At 37.3% G+C, this 16,427-nt stretch overlaps 2 protein-coding genes across 3 annotated transcripts; one reads left to right on the forward strand and one right to left on the reverse strand.

The window, feature by feature from the left end:
* The first annotated feature begins 1,191 nt into the window (after positions 1 to 1,191).
* Positions 1,192 to 4,901, forward strand: mrto4 (MRT4 homolog, ribosome maturation factor). Its single transcript, XM_042506490.1, has 8 exons — positions 1,192 to 1,271; positions 1,496 to 1,554; positions 1,675 to 1,778; positions 2,222 to 2,303; positions 2,393 to 2,460; positions 2,550 to 2,701; positions 3,194 to 3,270; positions 4,128 to 4,901. The coding sequence occupies exons 1-8, from the start codon at positions 1,244 to 1,246 to the stop codon at positions 4,269 to 4,271; spliced, it is 714 nt and encodes a 237-aa protein (XP_042362424.1). The 5' UTR covers positions 1,192 to 1,243; the 3' UTR covers positions 4,272 to 4,901.
* On the reverse strand, positions 4,660 to 14,371 carry akr7a3 (aldo-keto reductase family 7, member A3 (aflatoxin aldehyde reductase)). 2 transcript variants are annotated; one of them, XM_042506470.1, is made up of 7 exons: positions 13,813 to 14,371; positions 7,608 to 7,795; positions 7,323 to 7,427; positions 6,708 to 6,804; positions 6,046 to 6,145; positions 5,770 to 5,899; positions 4,660 to 5,116 (listed from the first exon to the last, which is right to left on the reverse strand). In XM_042506470.1, exons 1-7 carry the CDS (start codon positions 14,102 to 14,104, stop codon positions 4,955 to 4,957), a joined length of 1,074 nt encoding a protein of 357 aa, XP_042362404.1. In that variant the 5' UTR covers positions 14,105 to 14,371; the 3' UTR covers positions 4,660 to 4,954. The 2 variants fall into 2 exon arrangements, with proteins under 2 accessions (XP_042362404.1, XP_042362412.1); XM_042506478.1 differs by lacking the exon at positions 13,813 to 14,371 and adding an exon at positions 11,781 to 12,558.
* Between the last annotated feature and the right edge of the window lie 2,056 nt (positions 14,372 to 16,427).

Here is a 16,427-nt window from a genome sequence, read left to right on the forward strand (position 1 = left end):
ACTTTTCTAACAAGAACTACAACAAATGGTGCACCACAATAAGAGACCTTCAGAAAAGACAGGCAATAAAAAACTATGTCTTTGATTAATTTAAGACGTATTTTTGATTTATATAACTTTTTTTTCTCTTTTCTTTACTTTTGTTTTTTTCTCTGCATATATCTATGTACCCTGGTACGGACTGTGTTTATATATCTTTAATGTGCCTGCTTGTTCAATAAAGAATTTTTAAAAACACTATATATAATATTACTATTATTTTTATAAATTTTATATTTTATTTTGGCACTTTTTCAGGACATTTCCTGTCGTGTGCTAATTTCTTGCTATTTTTTTGGGGTCATTTCTTATTGCATTGCTCATTGCCTTCTTTCCATGTTTTTTAAAAAGAAGGTTTCAAAGGGCATCTCGACAAACAAAAACCTAATAGAAAAACAAACAAAACAAGTACAATTAAACAAAATGGGGACATTTACATGTTTCTCTTTACGAATACATATTTCAATATATATGCACACGCTCATTTACAAATGCATACATAAAGACATGCATATACAGATGTTTATGTATATATTCTCCTAAAAGTAGCATCTATGAGCAACTGCCAAATGCTTGGAGCTTCATGTTTTACCAACTAAATTAAGGAACATATCGTATGGTATATACTGTTTATATCTCTTATTCTATTATGTACAGTATATATTGTATTGTACACTGTAGCAACATGGATTTTTTTTATATTTCTAATCCCTTACATATGACTTTGTACATTGTATTGTAGCACATATTTGTATTTTTTACCTTTACATATTCAGAATATTATACTAATGTTACATCTTTGAAGTTTTGAACACTTGTGTGAAATTAAGCCTAATGCACATATTTTTATTTTTTATATTTTTCATTTCATATTTTTACTTAATTCTTATTTTAGTACTCCTTAACTTTACTTCTTTCTATGCTTGGCATCAGAGCTGGTCGAACCACAAATTACCAAAGGGTATCAATAAATACGTTTACAGGCCTCTACCCAATAATAATCTATTTATAAAACTTTCTTTACTTGTTGCCGGAGAGAGTTTTGAAAAACAACTAAGAAGACTATTCATGATTAGAGGCTTTCGCAGCAAGTTCTTTCACTTTTGCAGTCAGGCAGGACATGGACAGCCTCGCCAAACAGAAACATTTAGGGTCCTTTCACTTCACGTGTGCGTCTGCTGCTCTGCCATCGTGAGAGGAAACCATGCCGAAGTCAAAGAGGGACAAGAAAAGTGAGTAAATAGCAATTTAAGTTACAATATAGACAAACACATTAGGAGTTTAAACACACCAACGCGTTGCTTTTTTGTAGCAGCTGACCGCGACAACAGAAAACTAATATAAATTAGCTAACGAGCTAACGTTAGCTTCTGGTTTAAAACAGTTACTGCTGGTTAATGTTGATTAAACTCTTAACTGTCCGACTGAATACTTTTCCATATTATCTTCCTCTCAGTTTCGTTAACGAAAACAGCCAAGAAAGGACTGGAGTCAAAGCAGAAATTAATCGAGGAGGTGAGTGTCCTGTCAGATATGCTAACGAGGGTTGGCTGAAGCTGCTGCAGTGTTTAACACTGAGTTCTCCACCTGTTTGTATTTTTATGGTATTTCTCTTTATTTATGTATTTCTTGTAGCTCCGGAAATGTGTGGACACCTACAGAAACCTGTTCATATTCTCTGTGGCCAATATGAGGAATAACAAACTGAAAGATATCAGGACAGCATGGAAACACAGCAGGTAATTACCCCGGTGAACTGATATTTTAAATGAATCTGACCCTTTGAAACCTGAATAAATTGACTTAATTTCTTTCAGAAACTTGGGGAAAAAGGCAATGAGCAACGGAGGAGGAAATAGTACAAAAATTAGCAAGAATACAGGTTAAAAGGAGTTTAAAAAAAAACAAAACATGGAAACTTTAAACATGTAATTGTGATAATTATAAACAATTTTTTTCACAAGAATTGTTTCTTTTCCCCCAAGGAATTTAGTCCCAAATTTATTAAAAAATATTTCTATTTTATTTTATTTAATGAATTCATATATATATATATTCACATTTTCTGCCTTTATTGATAGGACAGCTCAGATGGATAGGGTACATGGGAGAGAGAGGGAGGATGACATTCAGCAAAGGGCTGCAGGCTGGAATTGAACCATGACTGTCCTCTCTCTAACAGGTTCTTCTTTGGCAAAAATAAAGTCATGGTGGTTGCCCTGGGTAAAGGAGAAACGGACGAATACAAAGATAATTTACACAAGGTAAGTGAGATCCGAGGTGTGGTGTGACGACAGATATATAATAATCTGTTGCACGGCCTGATATTTCTACTGCCTCTGATAATGTGCAGGTCAGCCGGTTTCTAAGAGGAGAAGTGGGAGTGCTATTCACAAACAAAACAAAGGATGAGGTTCAAGAGTAAGTAAGACTTCAGTTAATGCACTACAATTGAAGTCGTTTTTCAAATATTGTTCAGTAGTTTACAAAATGGTGTTCTCTATCCACAGGTATTTCGATCATTTCAAAGAGATGGATTTTGCGAGGGCAGGAAACCGTGCACAGATGGACACGGTTCTGGATGAGGGACCCCTCGAACAGTTTCCTCACTCGATGGAGCCCCAGCTGAGGCAGTTAGGACTTCCTACTGCTCTCAAGAAAGGTAAAAGTACAGGACATGGTGTTAGACCCAAATCCCATTGACTCTCAACAGAAGACCCAGTGCTTCACTTTTTGATTTGAATTACTGAAATAAATTAACTTTTCGATGATATTCTAATTTATTGAGATGCACTTTCAGTTACACATTAATAGTCAAACAGACTATTTGGTGCTCTAGTGTGTATGTAAGGCAGCAGGGCAGTGTATGTGAGATTTCATCTTAATGAAGGAACATGTCTGTCAGTGCAACAGTGAGGCTTATGCCACATTTTTTACCAAAGTTTTGGACAAAAAAGAAAGTCCATGGCAACATGTAATGTGCTCTATAAGGCACTGGCTACACAGGCAATACTTGTTAGTAGGATCAGCCCTCTCCTTTAATCATGTTGAAGTGCAACGGGCGACACTACCGTTGTCATTTAAACAGAAGTCACTTTTTTCACACCAGTTAGTTTGATTTAACACTTGCATTTTCTACCTCTTGTTATTAAAGGAGTGGTGACACTGCTGAAGGACCATGAGGTCTGTAAGGAGGGAGACGTGCTAACTCCTGAGCAGGCTCGTATTCTGGTGAGTTCTTGACTGTTTAAACCCCCTTTACACCTTGCACTACAATGGGTTTTGGGTGATCAGATTTTAATGGGATAGTGGTTTACGTCATGAAAGTACAGGTGTTAATGCACACAAAAGCATAAAAGATGGAGTGTGATCCACTCGGACATACCACATCTGCAGGTGGTAATGGACGCATTATGACCACAGGAAACACAAGTAAAAATGCAGTTTTACATACAACATCCATGCGGGCAGAAATATATTTACGCGTGTGACTGTTCCAAACCAACAAGGTAGTAGCCATGAACCTGTTAGCGAGCAAAGCTACTGTCTTAAGAGTATTCAAGACACTTGTTGATGGAGTCAAGATAAGACCGAAGTGTTTTCCAGCAAAAAAATATGCAAGCAAAACTTGCTTGCATATTTGCATATAATTTATGTTGCAGCTGAGCCATTTAAAAATTGTTGAACGAGAGGAGTGACGTTTGGTTGTTTGAGTTAGGGAGGGATGGAGGGATAGGTGTAAATGTAGTCAGGTTAAATCATCTAGACACAATCTGGATATGACACACCTCTTTATATTTTTTGGGGCTTTTGGCCTTTTTTTGTAGTTCAGCTTGAGAGAGACAGGAAAACAGGGAAGAGAGGGGGAATGACACAGCAAAGTGCTGCAAGTTGAAATCAACCCCAGGCTGCTGCAGAGTCCTCGGCCTATATGGCACGCATTTTTTCCAGGTGTTTTAGAGGTCGCCCTGTGAGATCGCATTTTAATGCACGGTGTAAAGAGAAAGAGAGACATATTGTGCTGTGTTGCATTTGTCAGATTGTTTTGTTCAAATTGGCTCCTTTTCTCCTTTTTTTTTTGTCCATAGAAACTCTTTGGCATCGAGATGGCAGAGTTCAAGGTGCAGATCAAATGTATGTGGAACTCAGAAACAGGCGAGTTTGAGGACATTGGTGGTGAGGAAGAGGCTATGCAGGATAATGATGACGAGGAAGACGATGATGCAGAATGAAGCATCTGCAAGAGCAGGAGCTTGTACACGTGTGTTTTTTAAGTCAGTTTTTGCTAGCCTTCAACAGCAGAGGGACACTTGAAACCGTTGGTCCTGACAGCTGGTGCTGCCCCTGGAGTCTGTAATCTCTCTCTTCTTTTTTCACCTCAAAACATGAACTTCTGCTGGTCGCCTTGAGTTTGATCCCTGGACTGAATTGTTGTTCAGTAAATACTGTTGACGGGAGTCAAAAGACTTATTAATAATCCCTTACATGTATGTTCCACTTGTTTTGTCAACATGAGAAAAAAATGTTGTACACAAGTATTCTGCCAAAAGAAATAGTCACATGTTCTTTCATGTGTTAAATCCACCCACTTGATGCGTTTTATGTAAGAAAAACACTTTGTTTATGTGAAAATTGGTTTCTTTTTAATGTAAGAGTTTAATTAAGGCAGACTCTAGAAAAGGTCATTTTTCCTGTGAAAATTTTCATTTTTACATCTGTGCACAGACAACAATGAAGTGCTCTTCACATTAATACATCCTGGCCTTAATCTTGATTGATCCATTCATAAGAATATAATTCTGAATGTAATTTCAGGAAAATGTATGTAAGTATGTAACTGAAGTAAAGAGGCGTTAGCAGATCTCTTCTCTGTATGAACTCGGATAATATTTAATCTGACAGAGATTTAGGCTCTTCAGCGGAAGTAGTTGGGACACTCGTGGGCTACGAGATTCCAGGCCTCTTTGAAGGCAGCGACCACTCTCTCATCCAGAGGACCCTCCTCTGCTGCAGACAAGTTCTGCTGAAGTTGCTCCATGCTTGACATGCCAATGATGACTCCATCTCCAAGTTCACCCTGAAACAGCAGATGAAGCAGGAGTCAGAAAAAAATAATGCTGTCATACCAAAACATGGTTTCATTTCAAAGTTGTCGTGCAACATTTTCCTGCTGAGTACAAATTCAGCCTGTGAGCCTTGTGTTTAAGTTAACTATGCAACAGAAATCCTTTCAGTTGGTAAGAGAGCTGAGATTTTGACAGATGCTCAGTATGCTGAAGTCGTGACCGGCTGTTAGTCTGTAATTGGCTGATTTGTTCCTAAAAAATCACGCTGTGTGTTATATGTGAATACAGCTGTGACATACGGTCAAAAACTACAGAACAGTCCCTTAAATCTTCATGCTAAATGACTTCAAAATAACTGACAATTATTCCACAGAACATAGTGCTTAATATGCATTATCATCCTATAATACATGCTTGATCACTGAGTATCAATGCAGTACTGAATACTGCATGATAAGAGCACTTTAAATTGGTTATAGGCCCCTTTAAGGAGGATTAATCTTTCAGTAAAAACATAAAAAATCCTAATACTCTTCAGAGGAAGATACAAACATTTTCCCCAAGACTTTCTGTTAATCTCATGCTACGTATTGTAAACTCCCAATAATAATGACCCTCAAAACACATTTTTGTGTCACTGCAGTGATCCATGAACAATAGGTACCTTAAGTTTGGAGTGATGGTACATCCAGCGCATAGCAGCCGACGTCATGGTGGGTTTCTCTGAGCCGTAAACTGCCTCCAAGGCCTTCAGTACCAGCTCGATCGCATCAAAATGACTCTGCTTCCAGTATCTAATACAGAAGAGGACAGTCACAAATATTTTCTTCTTTATAAATTGATGCTGTGAATGAGTACAGACATGTAGAAATACCTAACATGCAACAATATTACAGGAGTTATTTGGGGAATTTTCAAAAGTAAACTGCAGGTCGTTCACCTGTCTCTGTACGCTGCAGCCCAGTTGTTACCAAAGAATCGTCCTGCCGGCTGGGAACCGTCTTTGTCCTGGTAGTGGTACTTTCCTGTCAGAAGGCCTCCTGCAGAGGAGTAGTAACGTCAGAATTCATGCTAAAATGATCACAGGTTTTGTCATTTGTGTACTCAATGCTGTGTTGAGAAAAAGTTTAAGTGGAAATAGACATAAAATTCCTGTAAATGGTTTGGAATTGACAAAGATTTGGTAAAGTTCTAACTATACGTTGTTTTGAGTATTGCTTAAAATGGTAAAGTTATGGAAAAGTTTTGTTAAACTCAAAATTATAAAGCAAAGTTTGATTGCACATCATCTGCTTTTAGATTGTCTCTCTTTAAGCATTCACTATGCAATTCTGTCTGTCAAAGGGTATGATGTCTTGGGAAACTGAGCCGACAATAATATCTCTTTAAAAAACATTGTCTATTTCCACTTAAATGTCAAAACAAGACTGAGGGTCTGTGGCCGTGGTAGCAGCTCTGTGAGTGGAGTGAAAGTCAGTGGATCACCAAAATCATTAAGATTAATCTTTTGGGCTCTAATTATCACCAGCTGTGAGTTTCTCCTTTTGAAGTGATCAGTTCAAATAACTTCAAGGTTTGCCACAGAGGAAGGACATATAACACCTGCTAGAGGATTGTATGCGTAGAATCTCATCCCGTAGTATCTCAGACACGGCAGCAGCTCAGTCTCAACCTGTCTTGTTGTGGCATTGTACATTCCCTGTGAGAAGTTGAAAGAGTTTAAGTTAGAGTTCAGAAAATAGCCAAAGAGCTTAAATTTAAGCAAAAGCACAGTAAACAAAGAAAGAAACATGACATGGCGGTGAAGAAGACTTAAAGGGGAACAACAGCGAAATTAAATGTTCCCATCTTATTAAAAAAACCCAGACACTAGACCATAGGAATAAAATGCATACATTTTGAAGATATGCGTAGTTCCCCTTTAATTAAAGACTAAAGCGAGATGGAAGAAGCATCGGGGCCACCTCTGTGCTGTTAAGGATGCGTAGTTACCATGTTTTCTTTACTTAAGAAATCAATAGAAATTTTGGATAACCAGTTACACAAATGTCATGATCTCGCTCCAAAAACACAGGTATTTCTTGCCCTGCAGTGAGCAGATGAGCATGCAAAGAATGGGCTTGGAGCACACAGGATGCAGCACTGAGCAGTTTACTTAATTTAAGATGATGCATTTTATTGGAGATGAAACTACAAGACTGGTTTTTGCCTGAATACCTGATACACAGTGGGAACAATCCAGTTGTTGTGTCTGCAGATTGTGGCAATTTCAGCAACTTCCCATGATGCATAGTTTGACAGGCCAAACTCCTTGAATTTTCCCTGAGGGCAATAGTAAAACATTGAATCGTAGTTTAATAAAATATTCTAAACATAGTAAGTACAGTTTAATGACACAATGATTTAGACTTTGTGGACAAAAATCTAAGGTCATTGTTTTATTGTGTCATTACAAAGGAAAAGTTTCAAACAGTTATCATTCAGAAAATTAGGTCTCTTTACCTCTTTGTGGAGTTCATTGCAGGCCCTGAGGGTATCCTGGATGGGGTTTTGGTGGTCAGGGGCATGGAGGTAGAAAAGATCCACGCAGTCTGTCCGCAGCCTCTGAAGCGAGGTTTCCAGCTGAGAGCGCACACTCTCTGGCTTCAGCGTCTTCCCGTCCCAGGGGTTGGCCTTGGTCGCAATGCTTACTGTCACACAGAAACACTGAATTTAAAATATGTTGCAGGTTTTAGCAAACAGAACTGTGGGATTTCTTTTTTGCATTAACACAGAGCTTAGACACTATGTAGGTTCATATAAATTATCAAAAATATTTAAATAAAATATTCAAAACAACCAAAAAGCTACCAAGTTTGGTGTACAAAAAGACTAAAACGACTGGAAGTATATGTGGGTCAATGACATGACATGCATATTTTTGTGTCCGAGTCTTCAAAAATAATAATAATAATAATAATTTATTCATGACATCTGTCACTTCATTCTATAAAACCTATTTATTTTCATACATTTTTTAGTTAATTCAAATAATTATATTATTTTATGTTTTGGCTTCTCACAATCTTAAAATGTCAGGTGGTGCAACTGTCCAAGCAAGTGAGCAGGTAAGAAAACTATAAAAAATGTAATATTAATTAGTAAAGAGGTAAAATAAAATACTTTGGCATTGTTTTATGTTTTAAGTCTTTTGGAAAATGTTTTTTTTTCTCATATTAATAGTTTTAAAGCTTTTAAAATAACTGCTAAACTTTTGTCCGGCAATTAACATTTCCTAAATGTCAGGGTGGCGCAACCATAAACATTGGACTTTTATTTTGAAGTGAAGAGACAATAGCTGTAAACAGGATGTTGCATTAGCCAGGAGACCCCAAGAGACCCTTGGGACTAAGCTAAAAGGTTTGTAGATCTCTGTCAAATACTGATAAAAATAACTACTTTTAACTCATATGTAGGCTGGTACGCTTTCCATGTCAGGTGGTACAACCAGTGTAAAACTAGAAACATATTATTTTATCATAAAACTCTTCATTTTTTAAGAAAAGTGGTCTATTTGAACTTCATGACAAGGGTAGAAGCTAATGCTAGCTAACAAACAATAGCCTGTTTAATTTGAGGTTAGTTGCAATTGTCAGGTGGTGCAACCAGTTAGTCAGGTGGCACAACTGTAAGGAATGTCACTATATAATGCTATTCAAAGCTCTAAGATTATCCATGAGACTTTTAAAATGTTTACTAGTTTTTAAATTTAAAGATATTATACACTTTAAAACATTTTACATGATAATTTGTACATTTTAGATGCCACTATCAACTAAAGAAAAATCAGCACGACATCGGGCACGCATTAAAAATGATCCGGCTGCAAGGGAAGCATATCTGGCAAAAAGAAAAGAGAGGTAATTAATCACAACAGTTCATTTTACAGTTATTATTATTATATTACAACTTTCAGTTTCTTAAATGGGAATTTGTCAGTTTACTAGTTCTTGTGTTTTATAGTTATCAGAGGAGGAAGAGAGAGGGAAAGATTGTGAAGCCCCCCATCAGCCAACTGTCTAAGCAAAAAAAAAAAAAAATGAAAAAATGAGGAGAAAGCAACAGTGGAGGCAAGATCATGGAGGGTTCATCATGGTGAATTACGAAGGTCAGCCATTTGTGCGGCAGGTCCTTCAAGTGGTTGGGGAAGAGATTGAGGTGAGCTGCATGCAGCAACTGGGAGGAAAAAATGCATTCACTTGGCCCCAACGTGCTGACATCATTTTTTTCTACGCAGCTGAAGTGCTCAGAGTGATTGCAGAGCCAGAGCCTCTCAATTCATGACACACACGTCTAACGCATTCTGACTGGGAATACTTCAATACACAAAAACTGAGTTGAGATACTGTCTACTAATGTTGACCCAACAACTCAGAAAACGTTCCGGTTTTGTTAAATGATACTTCATTGTTGCCATTTAGAATAGTGTTATAGTTAGTGTTGTATCGAATGTAGTCTTATGTGAAGTGTTGTTGATGGGTTAGGGCTAGTCTATATCTGCCCAGGGTTAGTCTATGTTTAAGAAAACTTAAATAGAGACACATGTTACTATTTGAAATGAAAATGCATTTTTTTTCCCAGCATATTTCATGTCATAACTAATGTTGTCAGGTGGTACAACCAATATTCGTCAGGTGGTGCAACCAATTTAGATAAAAAAAATGATAGGTTAAAATGACCAAATGGTTTCTAAATGTAATTTTTGTAGTTATTATATTGAATATATGAATTTGTGTATTTATGTAATTATTTTCCTGTCTTTGAATGTAAAATGTGATGTTAACGTACTTATAACCTGACCTACAGAATTAAAAAATCTGAAATTATTGTAAAAAAAAAAAAAAAACCCACAATGATAAAATAAAAATGTGTTACCAAGTGTAGACACTCTGAAGGATAGTTACCAAAGATTTAATTAAAAAAAAAAAACTAGGAATGTATATATATTTTTATAAATATTTGGTTGCGCCACCTGACATTTTTCTTGTGTGAAGTTAAAAAACTGTTAAAAAATGAGTTAAAACAGTTAGAAAAATTATTCAATAAATGAAACTTGTTTAAACACATTGTTCCCAACTCAAAAAATATGCTTGACATCTATATTGAAAGTACTTTTAAAAAAATCCTTTTTAGAAGCTGTTTTTGTCATTGACCCATGTATCATGATAATGGTAATCATAAAAGTACATTGATAGTTTACTTCTTCCAAGGGCTCCTGCTTTCTGTCCCTGTTGTTATTTTAATATTTTCTTTGTCCAGCTTCAAAAAAAGGCTCCAGGGAGTGTTTTTATCATAAAGTTTTTACGCATCATTTTGACATGGTCTGTATCAATAATTCTCGATCCACAAATGCTGTATATGGCACTGGGCTTAATGCTGCCCACTCAGAGTGCAGATGTCAGTGTTGTCCGAGTATCTCCATAGGAACTGCTTCTCGCCATCACACTAAAACAAGCCACACAAACATGTCTGCCTCAAGCAGTTAGAGGCCCCTTGGTAAAATGACCTGCTGGTAGATGCAGGATCAAAGGTTCAATACGATCCACTGAGCCTGAACTCTACTCGTGATTGAAAGTTGGCCTCTGCTGATCTGATTTCGACAAATCTTCTTTTAATCTCTCTCTACGGATGTACAATAGTACATTGCTTGAGTAACAATTAAAGTTAATAGCTAGCACAGGGTTTGATCACAATCAGAATCTGGTTTTTACATTTGAGGACTTTGATTTAGAGAATTGGTGCATAATGTTAACATATTGAGAGAAAATGAAATTAACAATGAAAGTGAGTGTTGCAACAATCAAGGGACATAACTATAGACCTAGAAAAGAAATAAAATAAAATGAAATAAAAAAAATACTACTTGGCTATAAAAAATGAATACAAAAAATCTTTTAAAAAAATGAAATACGTGTGCAGCTTTTATATGTGGTAGTTTCATGCAAAAATGTGCAAAGGAAAGAAAAAAACGTCAATTGTACTTTGATAAAGATTCTTCTACTTTAAAAAAACATTTAGTCTCGTGGCTGTTGTTTTTCTTTTCTTTTTTCTTAAATAATTTTGAATAAATATTTCTTTTAAATAATTCTGAGGTTTTTGAGGTGGGTTTTTTTTTTCCTTTTATGAATAATTTTTATTTTCATTTTTCTAATAATTTTGAGTTTTGAGAGTTTTTTTTCCTTTTTTTTTCTTTACATAACTTTGAGTTCGTTGGGTGTTTTTTATGTTTGTTTGTTTCTTTTGTTCCCAGTTTTTTGTTTCTGAATTGTTTCGTTTTCGTTTTACATTTTTTTGCATCGGGTCCCTTTACTTTTAAGTAATTCTTCCTGAATATACTTACTTTTACTAAGGTTAAATTTTCAGTGCAGGACTTTTACTCGTATCAGAGTATTTTCACTTTGCGGTATTAGTACTTTTACTGAAGCAAAGACTGAATACTTCTTCCACCACAGATTAGTGAAGCTCTATCTTGCAGATATCTGCAGCCTTTGGTGACAGGCGCTCGTGACAGTTTTGGTACCCACAATTCCAAGTTTGTGACAACCGGCAGGTACGTGGATCTGATTGGTGACAAACATGGTCACTGAAAACTCAGTTAGCACAGAGCAGCTACGAGTATGACTGCTTCTGATATACCTGTTTTAGGGAGATTCATGCCCCCGATGATCGTCTCTGACATCCCGTCCACATACATGAAGGCTGTGTCCACCAGGTTGTGTCCCCGGTCCATGAAAGCCTTCACCATGTCCAGACTCTGTTCGGCGTCGGCTCGTCCACCAAACACGCCGAAGTTCCCAGTAAGGACACCGGCCGTTTGCTTTGAGACGACATGTTTCGACGAGCTGCAAACCTCGGTAAATGCGTGACACGCCTTTAATAATGTGACTATGCCCAAACGTGCACAGTCTTCCTGTTATTACCCAGCGCATGCTGCAGTTACAGCAGCTAACTCGAGTAAAGGCAAGGGTAGAGGTGGCGATTAGGGAGCGTCGTAAAGTTACTTAACCGGGTTAAAACGCAACATGCGCTTACATTTACTGGTCGCTGTTTGACTTCTTTTTCTGCAGTTGAGGCAGTGCAAAGTTCATTTTCTGTGACCACTTCCTGTTGTGGTGGACATGTAAAGTGACATTTGTTCAAGTCTCTTCGTTGCATAATCTGTACAGACGTTTCCTAGTATTTGTAGTTCTTATTTTAACCACAGGATGTCAGCAAATTCCCATCCATGTTCATAAAAGATGCTTATGAGTTTCCTGCATTCAACACTCTGTGGTCAAGATTTACTTAATATCAGGGATACTCAAGTTTGTATGTGGTCATAAAGTAATTGTGCTTTTGCTGCATGTCTGAACTCCATTTTAATATGACATGATGTTGCAAGTTGTTAGGGCACCTGTTCATAGAAATTATCAAAAATATTTAAATAAAAATTTCAAAACAACCAAAAAGCTACCAAGTTTGGTGTACAAAAAGACTAAAACGACTGGAAGTATATGTATCATGATAATGGTAATCGTAAAAGTACATTGATAGTTTACTTCTTCCAAGGGCTCTTGCTTTCCGTCCCTGTTGTTATTTTAATATTTTCTTTGTCCAGCTTAAAAAAGACTCCAGGGAGTGTTTTTATCATAAAGTTTTTACGCATCATTTTGACATGGTCTGTATCAATAATTCTCGATCCACAAATGCTGTATATGGCACTGGGCTTAATGCTGCCCACTCAGAGTGCAGATAGGAACTGCTTCTCGCCATCATACTAAAACAAGCCACACAAACATGTCTGCCTCAAGCAGTTAGAGGCCCCTTGGTAAAAAATGACCTGCTGGTAGATGCAGGATCAAAGGTTCAATAGGATCCATGAAATAAAATGAAGGAAAAAAAAATACTACTTGGCTATAAAAAATGAATACAAAAAATCTTTTTTAAAAAAAAATGAAATACGTGTGCAGCTTTTATATGTGGTAGTTTCATGCAAAAATGTGCAAAGGAAAGAAAAAAAAATGTCAATTGTACTTTGATAAAGATTCTTCTACTTAAAAAAAAAACGTTTAGTCTCGTGGCTGTTGTTTTTCTTTTCTTTTTTCTTAAATAATTTTGAATAAATATTTCTTTTAAATAATTCTGAGGTTTTTGAGGTGTTTTTTTTTTCCTTTTATGAATAATTTTTATTTTCATTTTTCTAATAATTTTGAGTTTTGAGAGTTTTTTTTCCTTTTTTTTTTTCTTTACATAACTTTGAGTGCGTGGGTTTTTTTATGTTTTTGTTTCTTTTGTTCCCAGTTTTTTTTTTTTAAATTGTTTTGTTTTCGTTTTACATTTTTTTTTGCATCGGGTCCCTTTACTTTTAAGTAATTCTTCCTGAATATACTTACTTTTACTAAGGTTAAATTTTCAATGCAGGACTTTTACTCGTATCAGAGTATTTTCACTTTGCGGTATTAGTACTTTTACTGAAGCAAAGACTGAATACTTCTTCCACCACAGATTAGTGAAGCTCTATCTTGCAGATATCTGCAGCCTTTGGTGACAGGCGCTCGTGACAGTTTTTGGTACCCACAATTCCAAGCTTCTGACAACCGGCAGGTACGTGGATCTGATTGGTGACAACATGGTCACTGAAAACTCAGTTAGCACAGAGCAGCTACGAGTATGACTGCTTCTGATATACCTGTTTTAGGGAGATTCATGCCCCCGATGACCGTCTCTGACATCCCGTCCACATACATGAAGGCTGTGTCCACCAGGTTGTGTCCCCGGTCCATGAAAGCCTTCACCATGTCCAGGCTCTGTTCGGCGTCGGCTCGTCCACCAAACGCCATAGTTCCCAGTAAGGACACCGGCCGTTTGCTTTGAGACGACATGTTTCGACGAGCTGCAAACCTCGGTAAATGCGTGAGCGCGCCTTTAATAATGTGACTATGTCCAAACGTGCACAGTCTTCCTGTTATTACCCAGCGCATGCTGCAGTTACAGCAGCTAACTCGAGTAAGGGCAAGGGTCGATAGAGGTGGCGATTGGGAGCGTCGTAAAGTTACTTAACCGGGTTAAAACGCAACATGCGCTTACATTTACTGATCGCTGTTTGACTTCTTTTTCTGCAGTTGAGGCAGTGCAAAGTTCATTTTCTGTGACCACTTCCTGTTGTGGTGGACATGTAAAGTGACATTTGTTCAAGTCTCTTCGTTGCATAATCTGTACAGACGTTTCCTAGTATTTGTAGTTCTTATTTTAACCACAGGATGTCAGCAAAAGTCCCATCCATGTTCATAAAAGATGCTTATGAGTTTCCTGCATTCAACACTCTGTGGTCAAGATTTACTTAATATCAGGGATACTCAAGTTTGTATGTGGTCAAAAAGTAGTTGTGCTTTTTAATATGACATGATGATGTTGCAAGTTGTTAGGGCACCTGTAGGATTTTTTTTAAATGAGATACTCAATTACCAACCACAAGAAGTGGGCAGCTGGTTCATTGGGTGTCAGTAAGTTTTGCTGAATTGAACAATTTTACCATTATTTGGGAATTTGGAACAGCAATGTACAATACCAGTTGCATAATTTTAAGATCCTGCCTTATATAAAAAGGGCCCTGTCTTAAACTTTTCATTTATCTTATTCCGGAATTGGATTTGTGTCTTATTACTGTATTTGTTAAAGGGATCGTATGCAATTGTAAACATGTTGCTGTGAGGTATTTTGTGCTTGAGTCTGTAGAGCTAATTTCCATTGTACCTGTTGGTGTCCAGGCATATTATGGAGCTGCCATACATAGGCTGCTGTGTGTAGCTATGTAATTGGTACTTGGAGACATCAGTGCTCAAGAGTTGGGGGCTGAATGTGGGAGTGGATTTTACAAACAACACAATGTGGGCATGAGTGTTTATATGTTAATGAGTACTTCTGTTCTTTAGTGTTTTATTTAATCACGAAGTCTTGTTATTATTTATGCATGTGCGTATGTCAATTTGTGCATGTGTGTGTGTTTGTGTGGGTGGAGGGTTACTGTGAGAAGCACTTTGTGTTACAGTATGTTTGTATGAAAAGTTCTATACAAATAAAGTCTCATTGATTGATAAACAAATTAATGTCATTATCATAAAACTCACTTTTGTTGCTGCAGTTAAAGCAAACACTATTGTCTGTTCCCACTTTTGTAACATCTCTCAGTTGAGCTCTGAAATGTCTCAGAGCCCCAGATCTAATTAAATGATCTAACCCTCGGAGGTTGCACGGACAGCGGTGACCCCTCACTCTCTGGGGTCATGAACACACATGCGGGCAAAGAAAGCTTTGTTTGGAGAGCAGCAGTAGTCGGTCCTGGCGGCTGACCCTGTGACCGCACCATCAGCTGTTTACCCTGCAGAGTGACCACTGGCTGCTTCAGACTCGACCCCAAACTTCCTGTGTGACTCTGCAGGTGATAGTATATCACTCAGTTCTCCTCCATGTGGTAGTTTGGGCTTCCCTTTTTTCATTCTTTATTTACAGAGTGCAACAAAAATCCAGTAAAGCCAATTTAACGTACTCAAACAAAACTGTTTCAAAAAAAGACAAAAAAGAAAAAGGCAATATTACATTAGATAAAAAATATTGTAAGACGTGCAAATGTCAAGTGTCTTTATAGCCTTTTGTTAGTGGAATCAGTGAGTACTTTAATATAATGTTCAATAGAAAAACGGCAGTATTCTGTTTTTTATTGCTTAATTTACATATACGTACAGTGTGTAGTCCTAAACTCATTACCAAATTAATTAGAAGATGTTTTGTCTATTTTTTTCGGGTAATTGAGGAAGCAAAGCACCGCAATTTCCTAAGATAAAGTTTTTAAAGATATGGTCCACACTTCCCCTTGCGCAGTCTCCGTTATGCATCATAGATCCGAATTCGCGCGGGTAATGATCCGCGTGTGCGCTCATTTACAAGCTTCACGAGCTTTGTTTACAGAAACACGCGCACGTGGAAGTAAAAAAATATTGGTGGGGGCCCAAATGTCAGCATACAAACGTTTTTAGGTTAAAAAAAAACTCGCACAAGTTCACGAGAGAACCAAATTAAATCTGGACTCGATGAAACCTGTTTCTGTTTGTGAGTCACTTTGCTGACTGCAGACTGAAGTCTTCTCTGTGTGTTTCAGAAGCTGCCGAATCCCTGAATAATAAATGGCACCCTTTCCATCCTCCCCCTCCAAACCCCCTGCCATCATTACCAAGTCAATGGAGGGAGGCAGAAAGCGCTCAGCCTCCACCAGTTTTTACCCGTCAGTGCAACATCTGCAGGGAGGAA

The sequence above is a fragment of the Plectropomus leopardus genome, chromosome 2, assembly GCF_008729295.1.
Source record: "Plectropomus leopardus isolate mb chromosome 2, YSFRI_Pleo_2.0, whole genome shotgun sequence".
In the NCBI taxonomy this organism is placed as follows: Eukaryota; Metazoa; Chordata; class Actinopteri; order Perciformes; family Serranidae; genus Plectropomus; species Plectropomus leopardus.